The sequence below is a fragment of the Lipophrys pholis genome, assembly GCF_963383615.2.
Source record: "Lipophrys pholis genome assembly, chromosome: 12".
Taxonomy (NCBI): domain Eukaryota; kingdom Metazoa; phylum Chordata; class Actinopteri; order Blenniiformes; family Blenniidae; genus Lipophrys; species Lipophrys pholis.
The window spans coordinates 26,386,782-26,414,588 of NC_137641.1; the positions used below are offsets into that span (position 1 = coordinate 26,386,782).

A 27,807-nucleotide genomic window follows, 5' to 3' on the forward strand; every position below is an offset into this window, starting at 1 on the left:
TTGTCTTCAGTATTCAGATTCTTTATTATTATTTATCCATCTGTTTATGTTTTGCAGGCTGGAGTGAAAGCCAAAAAAGCCACAGAGACCTACAAGTCCTATGTAGAGAAATATGCCACAGCCAAGTCCGAGTTTGAACAGAAGATGGCAGAAACTGCACAGGTACGGCCCCAGTTTTCCCCTTCTGCGTGCATTCGCTTTATAAAGTGAGTGCTCGCAAGCTTTGTCTATGTGTGTGTGTGTGTGTGTGCGAGCGCACGCCTTGTTTCGTGGCCTGTATCATCTCCAGATTGTGTTTTTTCCTCTGCAACGGAATCGTTGAGGAAATCCCTGATTAGATCCATCTGAGAGACTGATTAGATAAACTCCAAATTAAAATCAGATCAGCCCACCATATCCTCTCGTACCGCAGCGGCGCTGCCACCGGTGCTGGTTCCAGTTAGCTCGGAGTTTTTGTTTCCGCCCCCAGAGAAAGCGGCGCTGCAGCCTCGCTTCCCCCGGGATCACAGTCTACGGCTCATCTCCAGCGCCGCACATGTGGTTGTAGATTATAAACAGTGAACACATGTGCTCTCTGACATCACCGGGGCTCCTACATGTGTGTCCTCTTTGTCTGTCTGTGGGTGTGTCTGTACCAGCGTATGCAAGCTGTTATCGTGGCAGAAGACTTAAGTGTCTGTGTGTAAGTCTTTGTGTTGTGGATTCAAGAGTGTGTGGGGTTTTTTTTTTATCTGGGTGATTTTGTGGTTGGAAAAGGCTCATCCTCCTCTCCGTTCTCACTGTGATGTTCTAGTTTATGATTATTTATACCCATTCTCCCTGGTTTACCCGAAAATCCCATAGTCGGATACAAATGGAAGAAAAATTCCAGCGCCTAAGCTCATGAACGAGACCATACTACAGCGGAAAGCCAGAAATGAATCCTCATCATTGTATTTTCTGACTACAATTGACATCTTTGTGGAGGATCTGTACGTGTGCCATGCAGATCCACAGACCACCCGGACAGACGCACAAAGTTATGCAGACGGATTAAAAAAAACATGATTTTCCTTGGTTTACTGCCTTTTAACTTGACAAACTCGGGCAGTAACTCTATTTCCAAGTCGCACGCTTCATTGCTTTCATCATCGCCCTGTATTGCAGAAATTCCAGGACATCGAAGAAAGCCACGTCCTCCACATGAAGGAGATCATTCAGTCATACTCGCAGTCTGTGGACGAAACGCACATTCAGATCGGAGAGGTGAGTGTGTACGCCGCCGGACACACACGTCCTCTCCCACATTCCTGTGGGTGGAGAAGGTGTCTCGTCGACTTGAGGCTGTGCGCTCACTGGGTTCACTGCGTGTCATATCAATTAGTGTTATCTTTGATCTCGTTAATCACTTAACTGAGAAGCAGGAAATGGTCCATTCATCCTTTTATGCCGAGCAATTAAAAACTGATCAAAACTCCCTCTCAGCATATCGAAATCACCTCCAGCGGTCCGGACACTTGCAAAGTACTGTGTGTGATGGTTTAAAGTACAACTTAGGTCTTTTTTGTTTTGTTTTTTCAGGGAGGGAAATGTGTAAGTCTGACAAAACGACCAATTTTAAATCCTTCCAAGCAACATTTACAAGTGTATTAATCACTATTTATTGTTAAACAGATGCTTTTTTTGTCATTTACTTAGCAATCATACTTACCAGTGTCTCACAGAATAACCAAACACACAGTGGATACAGTCTGCTGCTCTTGTTTGTTTTCATCTGCGGCTGCTGTTGTCGCTGCTGTAGTGAAGCTGTTGTCTCTAGAGGGCGACACCGCTCCACCGGAGCGACCGAGTTCAGCCTGCAGCTCATCGGCCAGTTGGACAGAATGTGGAGCGACAGGCTACCGCAACTCATTCAGTCCCACAGTTCCTGTCTCTGAGCAGGCGATGTCCAGTGCTGTTTCCATTCGTTGAGCCAAATCAAAACACAGCCCGAAGGCAGGTGGTCTGCCCCCCCCCCCCCCCCCCCCCCCACCCCAAAACAAAAAAAACCAAAAACTCTTCAAGAACGTGTGATTTTTGTGATGTAAACTCTTTATATCAGGAAGAGGACAGCAGGGAGAACAGAAGACTCTTAAGAGCAGGTTTTACTCTGCTGCTCTGTGCTTAGTCACTGAGCCTGCAGGCCATCATGCTGACATGCAAACACGGACACAATCACACACTTGCATGTACTTATTTCTAAAATATAAACTATTGTAAGTGCCGTGTTGGTCACGCACACAAGCTTGTAGCCCTTCTGCTCTCTTGTTGGGTTTTTTTTTTTTTTTTGCAGATGTCACCCAGCATCTGTTCTCTCCATGAGGAAAATAATATTTAATAAGTTTTAAGTTCAGCTTTTTTATGCACATACCAAATGATAGTTGCTCCATAATTGCATTATTTTTGGCGCAATATTGAGCAATTGAAACAAACAAAATCTTATCTTTACAGTCTCCCTCTCCAGAAATGCAATCAGTAATTTTTTAATTGTAGTACTATAGTTACGTAGCCTATACATCACACTGATACACACGCGTACACAAATTCACCTGCATCACATTAGATTAAAATATAAAATCGGAAATCAATCAATAAAGGGTAAATACTTTTTTATTATGAATACATTTAAAAATGTCCACAGTGTTTACAGTTTTTCAGGTTGGTATTATATCCCTATATGGGTTTGGGGGAAAAAAAAGTCTTTGGAGACCAAAACACCGAGAAAGTTCACTTACTCACTTCTTAAATTCAGGATCACACATACTCCTGCACTGGCCCATCCTTTCTTGAGGAACTCCAAAGTCCTGAACTTTTGTTTCGATGTTTGTGAAAAGTTGTTTTGGCATTACAGAGTGACCTCAGTATAGAAACATGTCTGATACATTCTCATTAACATTTTGTACGTTGTCGTAACCACATTTTCTTTGCAGAAAGACACTTGATAAACTTAAATAATACAATATTTTAGAGTTTATTGGCGCCTGAAACAGATTTATTGCACTGACGCAAGAATAGGTATTTTGCGGTCCATATTTTGATTGTCATATTTAGTTGGTGTTAATTTTGTGTTTATTTATGTTTAGTCGCAGTATTTCAGTTACACAAATGTTACACCAGTTAACCACAAATAATAAGTGAATGCTGATTATGAAATCTGGTTTGAGTTCTCTGTTCTTGTCGGTGATGGCATCGTTTTTTAAAAAAAGATCATTTGAGGTTCAACAGTTTTTGTTTTTGTTTTGTTTAGTTTTTTCTATCCCTGGTTGCCACAGAGTTGCTGAAGCTGCAGTCGGTACAGTGGTTGGCACCATCACTTCCCAGCACGAATGTCCAGGTTTAAATCTGAGCTGCGATTTCTCTCTAAATTGTCGGGTTATTTGCCTCCACGAGCATCTCTCTCTGAATACAGCAGCTATAAGATGGACATATGGCTGTTTATTAAAAACTTCTTTTACTTTTATTTCCTCTTCTTCTTTGTAGAAAATACAGGAAACTATACTGAAGTAGAAATAATTAATAATCAGCTATTTTGGGGTAAAATGACATTAAAGTTTCAAGTGTTTTCATTCAGATTTGAATTAAAATGTGGCCTTCACTCCTGTAAAACCACTGGTACATCCAGGAGAGTGTGTTGGCAGCTGTGTTTCTTGGCTTGTCGTCGTTGAACGGGACTGACAGAGCTCTTTAGTCGACCGCTCCTCAGAGACCGTGTTCCTGCGCTTGTAATACTGCTGCGTCACGTTGCAAACAGAAGCACAGCCAGGGTGGAGAAGCCAGAATATCTGCATATCTTTTACTGTGTGAGGACTCTTTTTCAGTCGATAGATAGGGACAGTGTTATTTTGAGTTTAGCCGACACTGTTCCCACATTGGATGCATCAACTTCCGATTTTATTTATACCATAGAATTTAAATCAGCCGTCAAGACACTGTCAGTTGAATATGAATCCTGCTCAAGGCAAGCAGCCTCGTAAAGTAGGTTACTGAGCTAATGTGACTCTAAATCTATAAATCATAATGGAGAGCTGCTGTCAGACCAGAGGGATTAAATTACCACAGACAAGTTTAAATACAAAACGATAACTGCAATGAGGATTTGCCCCACAAAACAAGAATTAATCACGTTAGCTGTGCGAGTGTCTTCTGACAGACCTGAGCCCGCATCAGATCGTTGGCCATGAAAGATAAGAGGTTTATACTCCCAGGATGAGCCGTGCGATTAAAGGAGAAGACCTTATAAAGCTCTGAGAAAGAGAGAGAGAGAGAGAGATGAGTGTTGTTCGTGAGCTTCGGACTCGCAGGTGTTTGTGTCCGTCGGGTGTGCGTGCTGTGTTTGTTTTTGTAAGTGAGCATTTGTGAGCGAGCGAGGAGGGAAATCCTTGAAGGCAAGAGGCATGTTTTTGAGCATGTGGGCGAAGGTCTCGGGGTTGTCGTGGTTTATTTGTGTGTGTGTGTGTGTGTGTGTGTGTGTGTGTGTGTGTGTGTGTGTGTGTGTGTGTGTGTGTGTGTGTGTGGGGGGGGGGGGGGGGGGGGGGGGGGGGGGGATGAGTGGGCCAGGCAGGTTGATGGCATTAGTGGCCTCCATCATGGCAGCAGCACCTGACACATTGCGTGTGCTGCACTGAGCATACTTCCTAACCGCAGCACCCTCATTCCCGCCCCCTCCTTTTCAACCCCCCCGCCCCCCCCCCCCCCCCCCCCCCACACACACACACACACACACACACACCCCCCACACATCTCAACATCCTCTCCTGCAGGGCACAGAAGGCTAATGCACTTCACCTCACCACGGGGGCCTCGGGGGCAGACACACATGTGCGTATGCGTGTTTGTTTCATAGCGGAGCCACTCTTGCGCTTACAGTATCACGCACACATCTAAATGGCTTGTTGGGATGGCACAGTCAGCCGCCCGTTCTTCATCCTCATGCCTATACATCGCTTTCACTTCCCCCTCACTAAACACACAAGCACACACATTGCACATCCAAAACAAACAAGCTGGCAAACACTACCTCCTTCTGATACTGCCAAAGGGTATCGGCGGTCCACAGTGCCAGCAACAATGATACAACCTGACACAGTAGAATAACAGTGAAGTGCAGTATGTCGCCACACGCCAAATGAACAGAATAGATGTTATGAATACCAACTGCAGGCAACGTGGGTTTAAATGCGAAGAGAAGCAACAGCAGCAAGCTGTCTCCCTGTGTGCGTATCACAATCACGCCGCTCATCCAGTGACAGCCAATCCCTCTTCCTGTAAATTAAACTATACATTATAACCCCAAGTTTTAAGTATTTATGCAATCATTACGAGTTGTACAATGATATTAACAACGCAGAGTTGGGAGGAATAACAAATTTCGCAAATGGAAATGTTGCGTCTTTCGGTCTGGCTCCTAAAAAAAACGCTTTGCAATATTTATCAGTCGGTTCACTTTTTGAGGGTGCGTGTGAACGTCAGACACACTGCAGTTCACCTCCTGTCATTCAAAACAATTTCCAAGAAAATGCTCTTTAGAGTCAATTGTGTTTTTTGAAGTGTCAACTGAGCCTTCTTTGTGATTACAGCAGTTTGAAGCACTTAATAATGTATCGCTTAAATCACACTTTTCACAAAGTTTTCATCTTTCGATGGGACTGTAGGTAGATATGTACTCCACAAGAAAGAAGAAATGACTTTGTTTTCTCAACAAGAGTAAATTTAGTACTGGCCATGAGAATCTCCTCCTTTCTTCTTTATAAATGTCTTACAAGAAAGACCTTTCATTCTGCTACCCCTAAAAGCTATCCATTGCTACCTTACTTGCCAGTGGAATAGCAGAAATTTAATTTCCACTTCTAACCAAAAGCAAAAGCTGAGAAAGAAGATAAATGTCTGCAGTGTCCACAAAGTGGCAACAACAGTGGTTCGAGTTATGACATCGATCAATCACTAAATTAAAAACACTTCTCAATAACGGGAGGTGCCATCACAGCAGATTCTGAGTGGACGGTGTGAGACAGAAATTTTGTTACAGGCTGCTTTCACCTGTTGTATTAATTTTTATACATGGGCTAAATCTTGACACCGGTAGAACCCCTATGAAAACTTTGCTCACTGTCCTTGTAATTTTCTGTCTGAAAATGACACTCAGAAATGGCTTGGTGTGACATTAAGACTTACGTAAAGCACCAAAGTAACATTCCTTTGTAAATTCAGAAAGAGAATATGAAAAAAATAACATTTAACAATAAATAAAAACTTCTCTGTTTACTATGTATTTTGGTATGAGAACACACATTTTAGGCTTTTTTTTTTTTTTCAAAGTTACCATATGATCCAAACGTTGCTCTTAAATCTCACAAGTGTTGCGAATTCAAGGGTTTGTGATAGTATTTAACTGTTTATCATTATTTTTGAACAATTTAAGCACAATATTGTAATACTAATGATCACTTTGACAATTCTGGTTCGGATTAATGACCTGAAATGTTCACATCATTTCATATTTGATAAACTGGATGTGGTGAATACATGTGCTGGTAAACATCTATCAATGGAAATGATCAACCACAGCACCACGTGTGGGTTACTGATGCGATTTAGAAAGAAAAATAAAGCTTTCTTATGTGATGTGAGTTTTGAGGATACAGAATACTGAGTGAATAACGTGTTGTTTTGAATGTTTGCAGGTGCACAATGAATTTGTGAGGAACATTGAAAACACGTCTGTGGAGAGCCTAATACAGAAACTGGCCGAGAGTAAAGGGACGGGCAAGGAGAGACCAGGTACGGTTTGATTCTGACGATAATTGTGCTTTTATCAGTTCTTATGTGTCGTATTTGCGGTGGTCAGGGGTACGGGGCTTCAGCCCGTGGAGGGAAGGGGCGTATAGAGAGGGGCAATTAGAAGTAGGAGAGGGCCATCAGAGCCAATCATAGTAATCTGCTGGAAAGGTAGGCAGGCTTGGCATTCCAGTAAGCATGTGACACACGGGGGGGCTTTGCAGTGCTCACAGACTAAGCAGGCATAACCAACTTTTTCAGGAGGTCAGAGCTCAACAATGACTCTTGTGTAAACTTTGCCATGCCACAGCAATCAAGGGAGTACTCCTCTGGCACTACCCCCGCCAGCTCCCTCCCGTTTGCTCGCTCACACCCACAAGTCGTTTGTTAATAGTTGCTTTTGTTGTAGCTGTCAGCCGTTTGCTTTTACTGGCATAAGTCGGTGCCGTGTGGCACATTAAAATAGTTGAAGCCCCGGTCCGTGAATGTTTTTCAACCTCTCCTCCCCCGTACTTGTACTACATTACGTCAGGTCACGGGCACAAAGGGTTCACCTCTGCTGTGTTTGTGTGTACACAAACGGTGACCCCCGTGTCCAGACGCTGCGTCCAAGGAGTGGTGGCCTTCATTTGTTTGGACAGCAGAATTAATTGAGGCTAAAGAAACGGTCAGAAAATTCCTCTTGTATCAAGCTGTTCATTAGGGATTGCGCAGCAGCCCCGGCCCTGTCAGAAAAATAACCTGTGTGTCCCCTGATGAAATAGCTGAACGGATGGCCGGTCCGGGGCCTTTAGAGAGAGAGAGAGGTTGAATAAACTTTCTATTGCGGAAACAATCCCAAAGTGACACGCTGCGAGGCAGGGGGGTTCGGAGTGTTCAACGATATCCAGCTGAGCTGTCAACTGGCGGTGGGCCAGACACGCAAACCCCCTCCACCCCACCCCACCCCACCCCAACCCCTCCCTCCCCTCCCCACTCCCAGTGCCATGTGAAGCATATGCAATTTAAAAAACCACTCTTCGCTCATGCGTGACTGCATGCTTCCCTCACAGAGAGTAGAAAGAAAAGAAACATCTTCCCCTGTATAAACAAAGTCGTCTGTCTGTTTGGGAGATGTTTAAACAGTTCCTAATGTCTGTCCAGATTTAGGTAATATTCACGTGTCTGGTGTTTGGACTTCTCTTGCAGTTGGTGTGCATAAATGTTGTCAGATGCAATCGCGGGACGCTGGCGGCAAAGAGTTCCCGCTCTGCCTTGGTCTTACGTAGATTCCTGTAGCTTTTGTTAAACATCCCAGAGCTGAAATAAAGAACACAACGTGTAAATTTCCAGTAATTCTTTCTTTCTGTGACCCTTTTCCCCCCCCCCTACAATACCTACAACAGATGAGCTGACGACAGATTTTGTGAAAATTTCACCTGTTTAATGTCTCAATGGGGACAGCGAGACGGCGGCAATCCGTGTGCGTCTGTCTCACTTTCCTCCTGCGAGGGAAAGTTTGTGGATTAGCATGCCAATTCTGTTCCGACTGGCATGAAAATCCTCTTGTGCGCAAGAAGCACGACAGTTCGTTCGTGCCGCCGCTGTGCGTTTGCCAGCGGTGGAGGGGCCCGATATTGCACAGCAGAGTAGATCGGTCATCGGTGTACTTTATCCACTTCACTTGGCGTGATGCATGCCTCTCGTGACTCGCCGCTTCCCTGCGCTTCACTCGGCATTGCACACGCCAAACAATGCGTCAATTCTGCTCGCGACCGGCGTCCTCTGGGGAGAGGCTGCGTCGGACTGCCACTACTGTATACGTTTTGAGTTAAAATATCATTAGCTTTGTTGTTTTCAGGTCAAGGCATGTATCTGAAATATTGCCAGAGGGTGCTGCCCCATCTTTTTGCAACCTTCCTCCTTTCTTTCTTTTCTTGCCCCGCTCTTTCTCTCCCGCTCGTCTCGCAAGATATATTAGCCTCCACATATCATGTGTCACGCAATTAAGGATAAAGTGTTTCTCGTCTTAAAATCTACAATAACAGTTGTACATAACAAATGTGTTATTGAGCGTATGGATCAGTGTAAAAGGCTGTATATTTCATTTTATAAAGCTGATGCATGCACACATGAAGCACGGTTCCATCGCGTGGATTTGCCTGATTGACGCATACACACATCGCATGTCTTGCTTCTAGTTTCGCTGCAGCTTTTAGAGCTGCGTGTTTGTGTGAGCTTGTGTATGTTTGTGCATCTTCCCCACTTGGTTGGGGGGGGGTCTTCAATAAATGTTTCTGGAGGACCACTTGAAGCGTGACAGTGTGGAAGTGCAGGGCCTTGAGGTGAACGTGCATAATTGATGAGCATTAAATTAAGTGTGAACTTTGTTGTTTTTCGCCGTCCTCTCATCCTCTGAATGACGTCTCCCAACAACCAACATCAGCGTTGGTCTTTATTCTTATTTTGTCGTAACATTAGTTCGTGGCTGGATACGCTCCAACTGGTGTTACAGTTATTAGTCACAATAGATATGAGAATTTCTATGACGGTTGTTTTTTTTTTTTGTTTTATTCTTTTAGCGCATGCCAGAGAGGGAGTGAGAAAAAGGGCACTTCGTAAGCCCGGGAGCAGATTTGTCCGTGTGACTTTAAACACTTCATTGCATGTAATCTTGGACTTGTTTGCCTTATTGTAATAGGGTTAGTAACTTCGCGTGTTCCCGTGCGGGCGGGTTTAGTTTCGGCCCACTTTAGCGTTCATACCCGCTGTGTTCGCCGTGAACAAGGAGACCTCGGCTCGGATTCAGAACCGGTTTATGATCGCGCCGACTGTGCGGGTTCCCAGTGAGGGAGAAGACGCCGCAGCGTGGAAGTAGTGCTCGGTGTGGCCAGGAGGGCCTGTCACATCTCTGTGAGGGCCACCAGACACACAGTTGACTCTGCTATTGACCCCGTCTGCCCTCTGGGACTAGCCAAGCCCTGTGTGTGTGTGTGTGTGTGTGTGTGTGTGTGTGTGTGTGTGTGTGTGTGTGTGTGTGTGTGTGTGTGTGTGTGTGTGTGTGTGTGTGTGTGTGTGTGTGTGTGTGTGTGTGTGTGTGTGTGTGTGTGTGTGTGTGTGTGTGTGTGTGTGTGTGTGTGTGTGTGTGTGTGTGTGTGTGTGTGTGTGTGTGTGTGTGTGTGTGTGTGTGTGGCATGCCAGACCGCATGTTGTGTTCTTACCCAAGTGTGTTTGTGCCGTGTGTACATGTTTGCGTGTGTGGAATCATTGCGTGATGCACATTCACAGCATTCACAGCAGTGGGTCATTGACCCTTTCTGTGCCAAATGAACCTAAATGGCTCTTTTTTTTTCTTCTTTTTTTTGGTCTCATTAGGGCCCGTCGAGTTTGAGGAGTGCAATGCAGCTATTGCAACTGAAGGTGAGTGAGTTTTTTTTTTTGTTAAGAATTTTACAGACTCTTTAGCAAGTTAAACCTTCAGAACTGATCTGAGATATGAGAAGGAAGACGTTTCTATTTTTTTCTAAAAAGTGCTTTTTAATTTTTGAACTTCAGGTGCCAAACCTAGAAAGAGGAAACCGTTCGGTATCCCCGGTCGAAGGAAAGACAAGGACACAGACTCCACGTCAGTATTGTCACTTCACAGCTGAATTAAAAAAAATCATAATAATTTTCCCTTTCTTAAAATATGTAACTTTCTCTTGTCTTTTTCTCTCTTTCAGGGAGTCTACAGAAGTTGAAGCTGCTGTGAGTATAGTTTTTACTCTGGCTGTTCTCTTTGAGCTGATTTATTCATGTCTGCTTTATTTCAGCGTGGCGGTGTGTTATTTAGTTTTCAAACAGCAGGAGGTGGAAAAGACCCTTGTTCATTTTATTCTGCAGTGCAGTTTAGTTCTCTCTCTCTCTCTCTCTCTCTTTTTCTCTCTCTCTCTCCTCCCTCTCTGTTCATTCTTGTTTGTTTTGCAGATTTGCTCATTCATTCATTTTTCTCTGCTTGTGCTTGTAGAACACTGCCAATGGCGCTCCCCCTGGATACTACGGGGCAATCGACATCCAAAATGCTGTAAGCAAGCTCATATGTTAACCAATCCATGTGTACGCAAACATATTCATTTCAGCAACACACATAACACAACAAACACATTTTTAAAAAATGTATAACATTTTTTTTTAGCTATTATTAGTTTTAACCCTTTAGCGGGCAGAGAATATATTTCTAAACAATATTTCTATACTTCAAAACCATTACATTTCAGTTATAAACTGAAATCTTTTGCTCGGCGGTCACCAAGATTACACACACACGTTATGATTTAAATTTTTAAAATGAACCAATAGGGGTTTATTCTCATTTGCAGATTGTTGTACGCAGTACTACTGTCAGACTAAACAATGAAAAAAAACAAAAAAAAAACTAGACTGAATATGATTTACTTGATGAATGATATTACTAGCAATACTTGTTTATGCGATTATGATATACGAAAAACAAAAATAACACCTGTCTCAATAATTAGAACTGCACTGTATTCCAATATTTCCTCCAGTTTGCCATAGTTGTGGAGAGAGCAGCACAAATGACCAACTATGGTCAAATAAATAATTAAATAGTGAAATATACTATTGGAGTTTAAAAAAAACATTTTTGTATATTTCTATGTAGACAGTGTCCCAAATGCATAAATATTTGAGATTGTAGTACAAATGAAAGCCAGTAGTAATAAAGTAATGTTTCTTTGTGGCCATAAATTAGCCAGTGATCGCCTTTTGTACAAAAAGTTGATGCATTGATTGATAAAAAGTAAAAAGTACTCAATGTTACAAAGAACTCGGTTAGCTATGATGAGTTTAGGACAAAAATCTTCTAAAATTGTATTGTTTTCAAGATGTTTATAAATAACAAACCAAGGATTATTTTTTACTATGTAACAGGATATTTAAAATCTTTATTTAAAAATGTATTCGCTTTATTTTGTAATTAAAGCACATTTTAAAAATGCATAAGGGAACCTCTTTTTTTTTTTTTTTTTTTTTTTTTTTAACCTGGATTTAAACTGGTTTAAAGAAGATATACGCCATTTATTTTCCTTCAATTTGTTGATTTTGTGCAGATTTTTTATCCGACTCTGTCCATTTGTACCTCTTGCAGAATGTTCCCAGAGTCGACGCAGAGGGATTCTGTATCAGGCCAGAAGTAAATGAGAACGATATCCTTTTCTCATGGCTGCTCACAGTCCCAGACTGTGGCGAGCTTGTAAGACACCGTGCAACTGTTGCTGTTTGTGTTTCTTTTCACACCCGCCTGCAGCCTGAACCTAATCGAACCAGACTGCAGGTGATCTTTTCACTCTCTGCTCCTCTCTCTCTCCCTCTCTCTCTCTCTCTCTCTCTCTCTCTGTTCTGGCCTTGTCTTATTCTCTCCTTAACTCCTCCGCTCACATGCCAAAGAGAATTCCTTCTACTCGTCCAGCGACTCGGAGGACGAAGATGCTCCCAGGAAGTTCCACGTACAGATCAAGCCCGTTCAGCCCAACAACGGCACACACCAGAACCGAGCCAACATCGACGAGCTCAAGGCTTCCATCGAAAACATCATCCTCTCGCCGTCGACCTCGGTACGGCTCCGTCACACACCCAACGTATAGGGGAAAAAGCCCATCAGGAAAAAACCTGTTGCTTCCACACAGCGGTTTCTCCCTGCGTCTGCAACACTAGAGGGCAACAGGAGAATATGTAACCCAACTGCTGGTAGGGAGGATAATGTCGGCCATGAGTTTCTGCATCTCTCTGAGCCTCATCTTTATTTGTTTATTAATTTTTTGGGGTTGATTTTCCAACAAACTTTAAAAAAAAAAAAAAAATTATTATATAAAATGAATTTACACACACACACACACACACACACACACACACACACACACACACACACACACACACACACACACACACACACACACACACACACACACAGAGCCGGAGTCTGAGCCGTGACCCCGGCCACGGAGCCCTTCATTCAGCTCCTTGTCTCTCTCCATCAGTCAGTCTCTGAATCACTCTCATCCGCTGCTCTATGAAAAACGCCGCCGCCATTAAAATTTAAAGCCACTACTGCTTGTGTGCAAACATGTGCCGTCTGTGCACTGAGCTGTTGTTGTTGCTAATGCCGCGGCGGCGAGGGCACGCTCGGTGTCGCGGAGGGGGTCTAGTTTGATTTCACCCGCCCCGCTCCCCGGCTGCACATTAAGTGAATGTCACGGCATCTCCTCCCTCTCTTTCTCCCTCTCTCTCTCTCTCTCTTTCTCTCCGAGCCTCCCTCTTCCCCCGCTTTCACTGCAGCTTCTGCTCTCTATTTGTGTTGTACCTCACTCTCTTCTCCCCCCCTCCTTCCTTTGTTTGCTTTCTCTCTTCGGGTTTTATTGGACACCACTTACTCTAGACAAGCCTCTGTTGTGGTTATTTATGAATACTTTGTGGGGTTAGTTGCAGAGATTTTAACAAATGTTTTCTCTCTTCTACCCGGGGATTTGATAATTAAGATAAGGTACAAGTTTATAGAGGATGTTTATTTTTTTTCTTCTTCCATTTGATGTAATAAGACTTAAGAAGAAAGATGCTCTACTTTGACTTCATTTATTGCCGTTGGGGTTTTGGCGTGTGTGGCCTTCATCCCGCAGCACAATTACCATTTGATCCTGAAAGAACAGCCAAAAAAACGTGCGGTGTGTGTGTGTGATTTCATTTGATTTGCATTTAAATAGCAGCGGCGTCATTAGATTACATTTGTTTCTCTCCGCCTGTTTAGATTCAGTTTGTACTTTGTATTATACAGAAAAGTCTTGAATTAAAGTCAGAACATACATCCAAGGTACAGATGACAACCGTTGCATCATCTGGTGGGAATCATTGAAAGATGTTCTCCTTTTCTTTTCTTTCTTTTTTTTTTCTTGTTGCTCAGAGCTCATTTTTCTGTCCTTTTCATTTCTCCTCCTGTTTAGTTCCCGCTCTGCGGTGTTCCCTTTATTGAAATAGCAATGGAAGTTGTGTGTGTGTGTGTGTGTGTGTGCGTGCGTGTGTGTGTGTGGCCAGCAAGAGCCGTAATTGAACCCATTTGCCGCTTAGCGCCTGTGGGACTAAACCCTGGCCTCACAGCTCTACGCTGGTTAAACGCTTTCGCTGTGTTCCTTAAACCCATTTTGTTTCTCTTGCTCCCCTCCTCCCCCGACAGCCGGCCCAAACCTTTCTCTTCTCCTCAGGAATAAGTTTTTTTTTTTTTTTTTTTTTATTATTGAAATGGACACACTTTAGTTTCTACCTGCTCAGTGGCCTCCCCGGAGAGTATCATGCATATCTTGTGTTGCTCACCAGGACGAGGCAGATTTATGTCTGAGGGAGGAAAGTAAAAAAGGAGGGGGGGGGGTGTTTCTATGACGGAAGTTGGTGAAGTGTTGGGGGCACGCTCTCTTGTTGTTCCTGACTGATGGTTTGGATGGGCTTATATACGTGTCTTTTTGCACCGCTGAATTGTTCACCCGAGGTTTAATGTGCGGTATGTGTGAGTTGAGCTGTGATTTACTGCCCAAGTGGAAAATTCCCTTTTGCCACTGGGAATAATTAATATGGTAGTTTTCAACACTCTTTAAGTATTTTGATAAACACAGTTTGTTTTTTGGTTGTTTTTTTTTTTAACGCAAATAGAATTTAACTGAGAGGATTTTAACAGATTTTGTGCGTATAGAGAATTGAGCCTCCGCAAACTGCACAGATCCAAATAGATTATAAATGACCCTTGAAATTGTGTGTTTCACAGACTAAAAAGCATTCGAACCATCCAGTGTGGACAGTGAATGCCCCTTTTTCCACGCTTGTCTCTTTTTTTTATTTTTTTTCCCTGCTTTCTGTTAACAAAGTAAACAGAGTTCTGGCAAGCAACCAGTTGAAAAGTCGGCGGTGGGTCGTGTACATCTTCGATTAATTAATGTGTCTGTTTTTGCTTTCAGGGACAGATGCGGAGGAACCAGTCCAGTGAGTATTTTTCTTCTTCTGACCTCTCTGGATCTCGTGCATTGCCGGATGGCTGTGAAGGAGGGGTGGGGTGGGGGGTGGGGGGGGGGTATTCGACCGTACGACTTCTCCACCGCGTTTTTCTTGGCCCCAGTTGTTTTTAAAGAGGTTGTCTTAAAAAAGGAAAATCCAGAAACCGAGCCAACACCAACACATCCCCGAGAAAAAGTAAATAATACCGCTTCTTTTCTGCAAATGTGAACTGAAGGGATTTTCTCCCCTTCCAATGGTACAAATAAGATTAATTGCTTAATTAGCTGTTTGTGTTTGGACATGTCAGATATTATCTTTTCCTTTTCAGCAAACTGGCACAGTTTGGGGAGTTTGTGTATGCTCCCCGAGTGCTTGTGAAAGAGTAGCACGGCCCGTGAGGCTTTCATGCATGTTTGAAAAACAAACCACTGATCATTAATTTGAGATAGTTTGGACTTGATGGCTTCTCTTTTAGGAAACTTTGCTTTCGCCTGCATTCTTCAACGTGAAGCTAAACAGTAATTATATTCACTGTCGATCAGATTTCTGGAGGTAATTTCATTGATAGATGTGTATACTCTACACACGCTCAGGGTTCAGAGGAGTACCTACATTAAGGGCTAAGGCTAAGGGTTCCGGTGAGTATGTTTTCACTCCAGTCGCTGCTCTTTCCCCCCCTCCACTTTAAAATATCTTTCACGCAGCTTCTGCGGCCAAGCCGAGTGCAGCTAACCTGACTGACAGCGCGTTCTCTCACAGCAAACCGTGTTGTGTCGGGAATTTAATCACAAAACGTGGGTTTTAAATGTGGGTTCTCCCTGGTTGTATCTTCCTTCCTCTGGTGCTTTCATAGTGCTGCTTCAGGTTGCTTAATGTGTGAGTGACACTTCACGACGGGAGTGTCTGCGGCTTTGTCTCCCATGACAAATTATCCCATGCCCCGGTTTTAAAGTGTCACCACCGTGTTGAGAACACAAGGCCCTGTGTATTATTAACTCTTTTGCAGTATTTAGGTGAGACGTGAAGGTTTGAGTTAATAACAATGTCTAACCTAAATCTTACTGCAAATATATTTCTGCAACTTTCAGGGTAGATGATGCATCTCAGTGGTGCATTTTGCAAATGACTTTGAACACCAAAAACTGGGTGGTTGTTTTTCTGACTTGAGACATATTTCCCCCCATGCTGGTGATTCTATTTGCTGCCGTGGAAGGCCGTACGTTTGAATTCAGTTTGTTTTCTCCCTCTGCAGGCGATGAACTCGCAAAAAGCAGAGTGCCAACGTCTTATGAGTGAGTATGGGAGTAGAAAATAAACCAAGCTATCTTGCTTGCCCCCTGCCATAGGTTTTACAGTGTTTGTTGTTTCTCTCTATCACACTGCAGACTGACTAACAATGACCTCCTGTCTCTGGACCCGTTCAGCCCGGCTCTGGCAGTCGGATCGTCCTCCTCGGTTTCATCAACAGGTAACCTGGGAAGTTCACTTCTCGCTTGGTCACATTCGTTGACAGTTTACTACAACTTTAGCCGAAGGTTGAATTCAGATGGATTTTTTTTTCGCTCCGTAGATTCCATATGCTTAAATGGTCTGAAATAAGCACATTAATGACAAACTCCTCAAAACGACAACAACAACGAGACATTTAGATATATGGAATAGCTTCAGCAAAATCAGGACTACTTCTGCTCCCTGAGAAAATACATTCACCTCCAAATGCTCAGGTTGTTTTCATAAAAAGCACCCGTTGATACAAATCTTATTTCAAAAGCCAAAATCCACTTCTTCACAGTAAAGCATCAGTACATCCATACAAGGATCCAGTTGCTTTCACTCTTTGTTTTGTTTTTTTCTTGTCCTCACCTTTTTTCTTTTTTTGGGGGGATTAATTTGTATGTTATCCTCAATATCCTCTTACTTTGAAAGGTCTTCCAAGTTGAATGAATCGATTCAAGTCAAATGTATATTTTTAAAATATGTTTTCTGTTGTTTTCATTGTCCAGTTGTCTCCAGGTCACTTTCTACGTAAAGATGCTCTACAGATCTAAAGTCGTGCATGTCGAAATCTTCTTATAAAAAGTCCCTTCAGCATTGATTAAGTGTGTTTCTCATGGCTTTACATGCACGACACCCGTGTTTAAACAGAGTGACATTAGCGCTGACCCATCGCCTAGGTTAAGCATAATCCACAGTTAATTGGCACCTAGTTGAGGTCAGCGGGTCGGCGATAAAGCCCGCTGGCACGTATGTTGTCAAACATCGTCTCGTTACTGTCAAAGGTCTCGGCTTAAAAGTCAAAAGAGCATCAAAAAGTGCCCTGATTAGGATACGCTGATGGGAATTAAGTCCCCCGCTTTCAGCCTCTTAAATCCCTCTGTGTACAGTGTGGAGGTATTATCAGCTGCTTATGTACACATGACACATCACACAAGTCTGGAGTATGAGAATAATTAAGATGTGAGTTCTTTTATTTATTTGTTTATTTTTTAAATCACATTCTGTTTGTATATTTGATTTTCTGATTTGATTTTTGATTTCATTTGTTTTAATCAACGTTTCCTAAGTTGTGTTTCGGTGATTTGATTTGTTGACTTATTTTTGTCAGACCTTGCCTCTATCCGCTTTTCAATCCCCCCGTCTCCATCTTTTCTGACGATTGACTCTGACTCAGACGTCTTTCTGCCAGAGGCATCAGGTAACAAGTGTGTCTGCGAGACAGTTCGATGAAATGAGACAGTCATCGACCTTCTTTCTGCATGGTTTTTATGTTTGTGTGTTTTATTTTATTTTTTGGAGCTTATAGTTAGATTTTTTTATTTTTTATTTTTTTTTAAATGCATGTAACTTACACTTTGTACATCTTTGTGAATTTTGGGTAGCTTGTTATCATCCAACATGGTATTCCTATAATAATTTGACAATTAAACTATGGCTGTAGGGAGTTTTTGTGAAGTTTAAAGTCTTCAGGAGGTTCAGTAGATGTACAAACTCCTTCAGTCCTTTTAGTGTTATCTCAATAAAAGGATCATTATAGAAATTCTTGTATTAGATACAAATCAAAACATTAAAATCTTTTTTTCTTCATCAGTATATGGTGATTTTAGGCCCTTGAAGAAACAGTGTTAAGGCAGCAAATCACTTTCCTCTCATATAATTGTACAGATTAACATGCACAAATGCAAACACGATTTTTTTTATTTAGTAAATCAAGACAAAAAAAAAAATGCTACATGTAGTTATAGTCAATGAAATGAAATGCCATTTCATTCATTGCATTAACAATTGGCAGTTTGATGTGATAAAATGCTTTTTGGAAGAATTGGCTGAGATCACTTCTGTGGATTAGCCACATGTCTGATAAGTTTCCTATTTACGCTCTGCCTTATGTTTGTCTTGTTTGCCGCCTCTATCAAACACGTTGCCTTCCTCAGCTGAGACGGCACCACAGCCAGAGCCCTCTCCTCCCCTGACAGAGAACCATCCCTCCAAAGACGTCTCCTCTTTCTCTTCGTCCACATCCTCTCCCTGGGATTCACCAGAAAACCCCTTCCAGGCGCTCAAGCCTGTACCAGCGCGAGCCCAGAGCGCCCCCATCACCCGGCCCACTGAGCCCGTGGACCCGGTCAAAAGCCCCCCGCCCTCCAGCCCCCCGAAGAGCGTGGACGCCTTCTCCTCGGTGTCCTGGTCGCAGAGCCAGTGGATCGCCTTCAGTGATAATTTCGCCCCGCCTCGCCGCCAGGGCTCGGGGCCCTCGGCGAAGGACGTCCAGAGGCCGCAGGCGGGCTCCAGCAGGCCGAGTCGCTTCCTGTCCGATGAGTCTGCTGAGACTTACTGCAAACCGGAAGCCAGCAGAGAAGACCTCGGTTTCACTGACGTCTTCTCAGGAATCACTGACGGGGCAACGACTGCTGCCCCGCCAAGCAAAATGTTCAATGGTAACACATAAACTGACGGTAGAGACACGTCTCATGCCTGTGGTGTGGAGTATTATTTTCAGATTTGGTTTTAATTTAACCCTTTGTTCACATTTTTTATTGTAATTGCTTTTGTATTTGAAAAATGCTTTTTTTGTGTGTGTGTTTATATATTGTATTTTCTTTTTTTCATGATCCAGAAGCTTTTCTAACTCATTGCCTGGTTTGCCGCGTGTTTTATTTTTTGTTTTTTTGTGTACTTGATTTGTGTTTTGCGTGTTTGCTGCCATGTTTTTCTGTGTGAATCTTTTGCCTGTATTGTTTTTACATGAGATGTTAAGATGCATGAAGATTTTGCGTCTAACTCAATGAGTTCCCACACAAGCATACATAGTTGAATGTGGTTTATCATGACTGACTGTGGAAAAAAAATCCATCTTTGTTTAGTGCCGGTCCCAAACCGACCTTCTACCCCTTTGGCCCCCGGAGCCCTGGTACCCCCACCTCGACCCTCCTCCAGACCCAAACTCCCCACCGGTAAACTCACAGGGATCAATGAAATTGTAAGTAATTAAAACATCCTGATTTGTTGAACGTGCATTCTGATATTACCGTTGACTCTTACTGGGATTCCATTCCTCAAGGGACGGCCGTTCAGCCCACCCAAAACATCCAATGCCAGCCCGTCACCCACTGCCCCACTGGCCAGGGCAGAGAGCTCCTCCTCGCTGTCCTCCAATGCCTCGCTGAGTGCTGGAAACACCCCCACTGTTGGTAGGGAACTCGTCCTCCCCTTTTTACACGTCGTCGTTTAATTCTCCTTTATTTTCTGCTCCACGCGGGCCTGTTACTTCGTTTCTGCACCAAACTGTGCTGTTCTCTCTACTTCTCGCCCTCCTTTGCCGTCCTTCCTTCACTCCTCTCCTCGCAGGAACTGAGCACACCTTTACTCCCTCCCTCTCCTCCCCTGAGCCAGAGCTGCTCTCCCTCTCCCATTTCTTTCTACTAAGCCAAAGTGAGTCTACCTTATCTTTTAAAAAAAAAAAAAACACCCTCATTCACAGTGGCCAATGTGTGTTCATCTCAGCGTTTGTCCCTGTGTTGTCAGCTTAGAGCTCATACTCATGTAGGAAGTGGCTTGTGTCATGTCTCCTCACATTTTGGGTTTCTGTATCTTCTTTATTTCCTCTCTTTATGTCAATAATATGGCATAAAGAGGACGATGTGTTTATAGCGAAGCTGCCCACCTTTGAGAAGCGGTGTGAGACGCCTGCAGGTACGGGTGAGGTTTTCACAGACGAGTCTCCTCCGTATTTAGCTCCGACTAACACCAGTCCGTTGAGTGGGCTGGACTGATAAACAACAGGATTCTGTGCTTTGCAGTGGTTGCAATTGTCTGTGCTCTTAAGTTTAATCTTTTTCAGCTTGTTTGCCACATAAACTATGTACAAATGGTGAGGAAACGTGTGTTTTGCGGATTATTTCTTTGTGGTAACAATACTTCTTGGCAATAAATCTTACACTATTGGAAGGGTGAATTAATTTCTTTTAAAATGGTTCCATATTTGTAATGGAACACAGCTTTTCTCCGCCGTTGCTTTCAAGCCGCGTTTTGAGCTTTTGAGACCCCCCATGTGCTGACAACCTGGTGTGCGACTGGCATGAGGATGATATGCTGTAACCAGTCTCAAAGCGATATCTCCAAAGCCTGGGAGAAAGTCGATGCTCAGTGTCACGGAGGCCTGCCAGCTGTCCCGACCTCAACCCTCATTTGAGCACTTGTGGGATCAACTTGGATGCGCAGCCTGTGCCAGACTGACCAACACGACAAAGTTGGCTGACTCGTGACAAATGCCTGTTATGGAATGGAATCCATCGCACATCACTGTGCGAGCAGGCTGCGACCACCATGAAGAGGAAGTGTGAGGCTGTGGATAGTTCTCCCACATTAAAGGTCCCCCGCCGTACAGATTTTCAACAATTTCACGTAATTGTCCAACAACATTGTATCCGTAGTGTTTTCCCCCAAATCCAGCCTTGGTCTTGAAGTTCAGCCGGTCTAAAAGTTCCTCTCCTGAGAACAGGCTGTTTCTGTGTCTGTACCTTTAAATGCTAATGAGCTGTGTCCACGCCTACTCCATATCTGTTTTCCAGTAGAGAAAAAATGGCGCCCGCTCCTAATTTTAGAGGGCAGAGCTCATCTACCTGTGGGAGGGTCAAAGGGAGTTGGTTATTTCCTCAGTTGACACCATGAAGGGAAAATCTCTGATTCGCCTGTATGAGCAAACGAGGGAGACGACATACTTTCTCCACTTCTGGAGCCTCGTACACAGGCAATGGAGCCACATACTACTGAAATTTTATGAATAAATTGGTAAATTATGTCTCGTCTCTTCAGACTTCTGTCATCCAAAGCACCAAACTGCACAAAACAAGAATCAACGGCAAAGAAAAGCTACAGAGAAGATTGGGTGCCGCCCACATACACTCAGATCTGCTGCTCATCCCACAAATGTGGCACCATTTAACCCCCCCCCCACCCCGCAAAAAAAAAAATCAGTCTTTGCAATTATGTTGGATTTATTGGCAAGAAGTTTTGTTACAACAAAGAAAAGTCGACTTTCCTTACTACTTTGTGTGTATTCTATATCCGCATCAATTTCTAACACTACAAAGGTTTGTGCGTCGGATAAATGAAGCAATGAATTGCATAATTTATATAGCTTTCTTTTTTTTTCCCACCTTTTAGTGATCTAAAATCCTGCTTGGGTTTGCTCTGAATGTCTAACAGTAAATTTTACTGAAGCAGCTGCTGCACCTAAAAAAGGAAAAGTGTTTTATTAGCTAATTAAAACGAGTAACCGAATATCCTGATTTGTAATGTAAGAATGAGAAACTAACCTCATGAAATGCAGTGTTTGTATTATGCATCTTTGCACGGTCAGTCTTTCCCACTTTGCTGCTGTGATTGTTGGACCGCTCCTGAGGTCGGACCTGCAACTGAGTCAACAGACCTCTTGACTCCGCTCCTTTCTCCTTCTCAGGGACGTCTCGCGGTCCCAGCCCTGTGACCCTGGCATCCCAAGATGCTTTGCCCATTGCCGTGGCCTTCACAGAATCGGTTAATGCTTACTTCAAAGGCGCTGATCCCACTAAGTGAGTCTCACATGACCTTCCGCCGCTCAAAGACCCCGACATGCACACACATGTGCTTTATTGTGCGCATTAAGTTCAAGTTCAGCGACATCACACAATACAGTGAGGGGAGTTTCACCGCCAGCGCGCTTGCAAGCCTTTTTGGAACTGCGTTATCTCCCGCTCGCTCTGCATGCGCGGAATGTTTTGCGTTAGTCTGACACCATTCTTTCATTGTGGATAACCTACATGGGGCAGATTATAGTCTGGGGCAGTGAAAACATACAGCGTTTTATTGCTTAACTGCTGTTAAATTGCTGCTGTGCTGGAGGCTTATTTTTGCAGGGATTAGCAAATGGAACATTTCATGAGCAATGCAGCAGAGACGGTGCGATATTTAGACCCACCGTGAGCCATTACCACCGCAGCCCAGACCAGGGAACATCTGAAGGAGGACGCCTGCCACCCCCCCAGCTGAATCCACAGCAGCTTTTTTCTTTTTTTTTTTTTAAGAGGGGTGGCATACATTTATATTGCAAAACTCAAGTAAAGGTGGAATGAGCACATATGGAAAATGTAAGACTAAACCAGAAGACTATAATATAAATGGAGGAAAGAACTGTGTGTGAGGTATATCTCCATCTGACAGAGAGAGAGAGAATTTCTCATTTTCTAAATGTGCATTGATGCCAAATTTAGCTTCTTTTAAAAAAAAAAAAAAAAAAAAAATCCCTTCTTTTATAATTGTTCATGTAATCAGCCTATCTTTATTATCTTGAGTAAAAGTAGAACAAATTGTTTCTCTGTATCACCAGCAGGAGAATTTGCATCGGGTTTATAGCAGCAGTAGCTCTGTAACAAATACTGTCGCTGGTGTTTATATTCAGGACAGCTGCAGTAACTATTATCTCATAAAGAGCACAGGTTGGAGTATATCTCGTATACTAGCAGTGTGTAGATTATGATATGTCCGCTCTGCCATAAAGAACTTTCCTGTCTTTACATTTTATTTGTTTTACTTTGAAATGTTTGTCTTTAAATCTTTTCCACTTTCCTCTACCTTAACCATTTGTTGTTGTTGTTTTTTAATTCACTATTAATTATAAAGTTTGTTTATTTGGCTTAAACTGGATGCAGACATGGTTCATAACCCGCGATGTGCGACCGGGGCGACTCCTATTCGTCACTTGAGTAGAAGTACAGATTATAAAACGACTTCAGTAAAAGGAAAAGAAGTCCTGCTGAGAAAATGTCCAAAAACAGTACAAGAGTAAAAATATGTTTTCTTTAAGGCATATTTACCTTATTTGCGTGGTGTTGGGACTCGTGTACACATACAGGTTATGCACGTGTACACACACTTACTATTGTAATACTGTCTTTGTCGGTGCGGAGGCACCATAAAGCATTAAAACAGACTTAAATCTGTTTTAAGTAAGATACTGATATTGAAAAGAAAAGTAAAATAAATTGTTTCATTTGAAGCTTTTAATTTTAGAAAGACTTTTCAAACAGGAAGTTGTTGCTTTTGACTAATATTCACGTCACTTGATCACTATTAAATTCATCTTCTGCAGCTTCGGCGGTGATGAATTTTGATGCTTCGATTGTTTCACTGTAACGTCTTCCTCCTCATAGACGGTAAAACAAAGACCGAGCCAGTTTAAGGAATACGAGGAGAAAATAGGAATATTTGTGTTCGCATGTGGCGAGTGAAATTGAAAAGATGACGAGTTGCTTCACTCCTTGGGGTTGGAGGCTTGTGGGGAAAAGGTGCGAAACTAGTCTCGATATATTCCGTTTAAAATACTAAATGTTTGCCGGCTGCGTCCTGCAGGTGCATTGTGAAGATCACAGGCGACATGACGTTGTCGTTCCCCATGGGCATCATCAAGGTGTTCACCACAAATCCTTCCCCGGCCGTCCTCACCTTCAAACTGAAGAACACCAGCAGGTTGGAGCAGATCCTCCCGAACCAGCAGCTCCTGTACAGGTGAGATCTTCAGGAAAACAAAAAGAGCCGCTCTGCAGTCCCTCCCAAGTGAAGACATTCCAGCAGAGTTAATGAGTTCAGAAGTCGCGGTTAAATGAAAATCTGGACCGCATGTCGCAAAGTGAGAATGGCGGAAATGTAGTTTGCGTCAGCGAGAGGAAATTCAATTAGTAATCTGACATAAACCTATCATTAGGCTGTCAGGGAAGTATTTTCCACCAGACTTTTTTTAACAGCCAGCTTCTCAAACAGCCCATGCCTCATCGAAAAGGCGACGTGAAATAGCAGAGGACAAAAGAAAAAACTCCGGCTTCATTCAACACTTTGCTCATTTCACACCGGAGTGTCTGTCCCGCTCCTCTTTAGTCTCAATCAAACGATATTCCACCTCACATGAAGTGCAGGTTTTATACAAGTGCTGAGGATGGTCGCCACACACTTTCCGAAAACGAGTGTAAAAGTTGTTCTGTTTTTTTGTTTTAAGGCTTTCTTGCCGAGATTCTTCTCAGTTATCCAAAAGGCCACAAAGCCGGACTGACTGAATCCAATGGAATTCATGATTTAGTAGCTGGATGGATGCATCAGGGTCATTATTTTTATTATTTTTTTACAAGTCATGGGAGTTTCACGCACAAATCCCTGAAAAATGAAGAATAACTGAGCCTCAGATTATTCTGCTTGTGTGTGTCTGTGCAAGTAAACATCATTTTTGGGTTTTTTCCCCATTTCTTGTTTACCCAGTGACCCCTCCCAAAGTGACTCAGATTCCAAGACCTTCTGGTTCAACATGCAAGCACTGACGTCCTACCTCAGAAAAGCCTCGGATCAGAACGCGTCGGCCTCCTACTACAACGTGGACATCCTAAAATACCAGGTCAGCCGGCTCGCGCTGAGCCCACAACCCCCGGCCAGATAAAATAAGTGTATTTGAAGAAGGCGCTCCAAAAGACATATTTTCCAAAGTGCTCAGACAAGGTCTGAGAGAAAAAGGCCAAAGTGAGTGTGAACATGAGGTTAGAGGAGTGAAAAAAGAGATTATATTGACAGTGGAGAGTCGGTTACGATACTTTAGATGCCTGAGAGCTAAAATCAAACCGATTTATTTTGTTTTTTTAGGGCCGTTTCATATTTTAGCCTGTTTGATTGTGTGCCGACTATACAACTGATATAGTCTCTCTGGATCTGATTTAAAAGACCAGTGAGTAAGATTAAGGTGAATTTATTTGTAGAGGTAGAATACTGTACTCAAACTATGTTTCAACAAAAGGGTGTGCACTTAGTACGGAATTAGATTAGTGTAGATTCATGCAAGTACAAAAAAAAATCCTTCACATGACGGAGTAGTGGATTTGCGTTGAGGAGGAGATATTTGTAATCTAGAAACTTGGACACATAAACTGAGATTACAACAATCTGAGATATTGATAGATTTGCAAACATGGGGTAAATGAGTGACTGTGGAAAACAAAAACAAACCACTACCAGGTCGCACCCCGACGTTGTGATTACATATATAGAAAAAAATGCACTAACAAATACCCTTTTTAGAAAACAGCTATTTTTGCTTAATCACATCTAACTGAAAGATATTTCAGGTTGTCTTTCACCTTATTGTTGGGTTAGAGTTAGTTGGTCATAGATTTTGTAGAAAGTGTGTGAAATGTAAACATTTCGAGGACGTACCTGTATTTTAAAGGCTCTAAAACAGAAGGAATTGTTCTGGGAGCGGTTAGTTTTTAATCAGTTATTACACGCAAATAGTTTATCGATCCGCCCTGATGCGGCCCCCCTGAACTAAAATGAGTTTCTGAATTTAGTTTTCTACTCTGTGATTGAAGAGGCTTTGTCCTCCGCTGAGTTCCCAGTTAATCGAAAAAAAAACAAAAAACCTACATGTAAATCACCATTTCTAAATACATATTTTTACACTGTCTTTGGGTTATTGAATATATTAAAACACAGAAAAACTTTAATATCGAAGTCATTTTAACCAAAACCAAAACATTTTTATTAATAACAGGAAATAAAAAGGCTTTTCTTTTTTTTTGCAACCTATTATTGTCTGCTTATGTTTCGGTGACAGTAAAGATTCTTTGATGGTCCATTTGGGGAATTTCAATGTGTAAATGGTAAATTTAATTTGAATGCATGCACTCTGAGAGCTTGTTTCACGGCGGCATTGCCAGAAGTGTGTCAAGCAGGAAGAGACTGGGGGATCGAACCAATGTCAGAGCTCACAGGAAACCGAGATAAATTACTTGGGTTTTCCTTTTTAAAGTTTTAAAGTTTTAAAGTAATCTCATACAGTCTCACTGCAGGAAAATCCACAAGCTCAGGACAGATTTGCTGAAGTTGGCCTCCTCTCTGTACTGCTGCGTTCAGGTGCTGTCAGACGGGATCCATTCCACTCCGCTCAACCTGGCCGTGTACTGGAAGTGCACGCCGAGCACGACGGACCTGCGGGTGGACTACCGCTACAACCCCGAGTCCATGGACTCCCCCGGCCCGCTCACCAACGTCCAGATCCTGGTGCCCGTGGACGGAGGGGTCACCAACATGCAGTCTCTGCCCAGCTCAATATGGTGGGATGTGGGACGACACAACGACTCGCGGGTCTTTTTTTGTCTTTTTTAAATTTAAAAAAAAAAAAAAAAAAGTTGTTTGATTCTGTTTTAATTAGGAACTCGGAGCAGAATAAGTGTCTGTGGAAGCTGATCGACATCTCGGAAAAATCCGAAAACGATGGTATGGAATCTTTTCAGAATTTGCTTCAGGTGGAGGTCTGGATCCCGTCCCGGGGAGAGACTGTAATGGTTTGTTGTTCGACTGCAGGCGCCGGGTCCCTGAGGGCCAAGTTCGAACTGTCCGGCGGTCCGTCGAACCCGTCCACGCTGGCGGTGCAGTTCATGAGCGACGGCAGCACCCTGTCGGGAGTGGACATGGAGCTGCAGGGCGCCGGATACAGACTGTCTCTCAACAAGAAGAGATTCGCCACAGGTACGTCGCCGCGCCGCCGCCGCAAAACGCTGGAAATCGACACGCCGAGAAACTGAAGTTTCACTCCCTCTGCGTTCGCAGGACGTTACATGGCCGACTGCTGAGGCGACGCTGGTTCTCAGAAATAAAAATGAAAAAAAAAAAAAATCTCGCTGGACACGACCTCCATGGACGGTGCGGCAGCGGCGGCGGCGGCAACCCCGAGCCGCCGGCTCCACCGGAGCGCGGAGGGAATCTCACTACAATAAAAACAGCACTGAGTATTGAACACTGTTAAATAAAAAGAAAACTACGATGAGCTTTTCAGGAAAACGTGTAGATATGAAGTCTAATAATGCTTTCTGCTCGATTCATTTTTGTATAGTCAGAAACTAGTTAAAAAAAATTAAATCTATATTGTATTTGAAATCATAAAAAAAAAAAAAAAAAAAAAAGTGCACTAACAATCTTTCAGATGCTCTTTTTCATGTTTTATTCATTCTCCAAGAGCCTAAAAGGAATATGAGATTAAAAAAACAACAACATTTTGGCGCAGATGAGAAGAACTGCTCTGACCTCTCTCGTCTTTCCTCACTGTAAATAACAACACTTGATAATCTGCTCGACTCGCCGCTCAAAATCAGCTTTTATTTTTTAACGGATTTCCCTCGTTTCCTCCTCATAAATTTGTCCCGATCATGTGCAATGAAGCGAAGATGGTAGAATCCGTCTGAAGCGGAAACTCGCACACTCGTTGGCACAAGCTTGATCTTTTTAAAAACAACATTGAAGTGCTTTCAAAAGAAATGCAAAAAAATAAATAATAATAATCTGACCTCAGTGCCTCTTTTCACACGTTTATTTTCTCCAGATTTAAGCTACATTTCTCTCTGGAAAAATTTTTTTTAAAAAAATTTAAAATTGCATGGAGTTTTTGGAACAATCACCCCGTATGGGGGTCTGTGATCGGTGTCTTTTCATAAT

The 27,807-nt window shown here is 43.0% G+C and overlaps 1 protein-coding gene across 16 annotated transcripts in view; it reads left to right on the forward strand.

Moving 5' to 3' along the window:
• fcho2 (FCH and mu domain containing endocytic adaptor 2) overlaps window positions 1–27,722 on the forward strand; it is a 47,241-nt gene extending 19,519 nt beyond the window's left edge. Inside the window, exons 6-31 of one of the 16 annotated variants that reach the window (XM_080476313.1) lie at window positions 58–162; window positions 1,147–1,245; window positions 6,699–6,795; window positions 10,147–10,191; window positions 10,327–10,396; window positions 10,494–10,518; window positions 10,778–10,834; window positions 11,921–11,978; window positions 12,211–12,386; window positions 14,769–14,793; window positions 15,399–15,443; window positions 16,058–16,097; window positions 16,191–16,273; window positions 17,411–17,500; window positions 18,237–18,740; window positions 19,167–19,282; window positions 19,364–19,493; window positions 19,651–19,734; window positions 19,936–19,995; window positions 21,764–21,875; window positions 23,692–23,847; window positions 24,589–24,721; window positions 26,230–26,429; window positions 26,528–26,592; window positions 26,680–26,844; window positions 26,926–27,722. In XM_080476313.1, coding sequence (XP_080332439.1) covers window positions 58–162; window positions 1,147–1,245; window positions 6,699–6,795; window positions 10,147–10,191; window positions 10,327–10,396; window positions 10,494–10,518; window positions 10,778–10,834; window positions 11,921–11,978; window positions 12,211–12,386; window positions 14,769–14,793; window positions 15,399–15,443; window positions 16,058–16,097; window positions 16,191–16,273; window positions 17,411–17,500; window positions 18,237–18,740; window positions 19,167–19,282; window positions 19,364–19,493; window positions 19,651–19,734; window positions 19,936–19,995; window positions 21,764–21,875; window positions 23,692–23,847; window positions 24,589–24,721; window positions 26,230–26,429; window positions 26,528–26,592; window positions 26,680–26,844; window positions 26,926–26,948 — 2,763 coding nt within the window. In that variant the 3' untranslated portion in view covers window positions 26,949–27,722. Of the gene's footprint in view, window positions 1–57; window positions 163–1,146; window positions 1,246–6,698; window positions 6,796–10,146; window positions 10,192–10,326; window positions 10,397–10,493; window positions 10,519–10,777; window positions 10,835–11,920; window positions 11,979–12,210; window positions 12,387–14,768; window positions 14,794–15,398; window positions 15,444–16,057; window positions 16,098–16,190; window positions 16,274–17,410; window positions 17,501–18,236; window positions 18,741–19,166; window positions 19,283–19,363; window positions 19,494–19,650; window positions 19,735–19,935; window positions 20,002–21,763; window positions 21,876–23,691; window positions 23,848–24,588; window positions 24,722–26,229; window positions 26,430–26,527; window positions 26,845–26,925 lie in introns of all 16 variants that reach the window. The other 15 variants (XM_080476316.1, XM_080476306.1, XM_080476320.1 and 12 more) reach the window with 15 other exon arrangements.
• The last annotated feature ends 85 nt before the right edge of the window (window positions 27,723–27,807 follow it).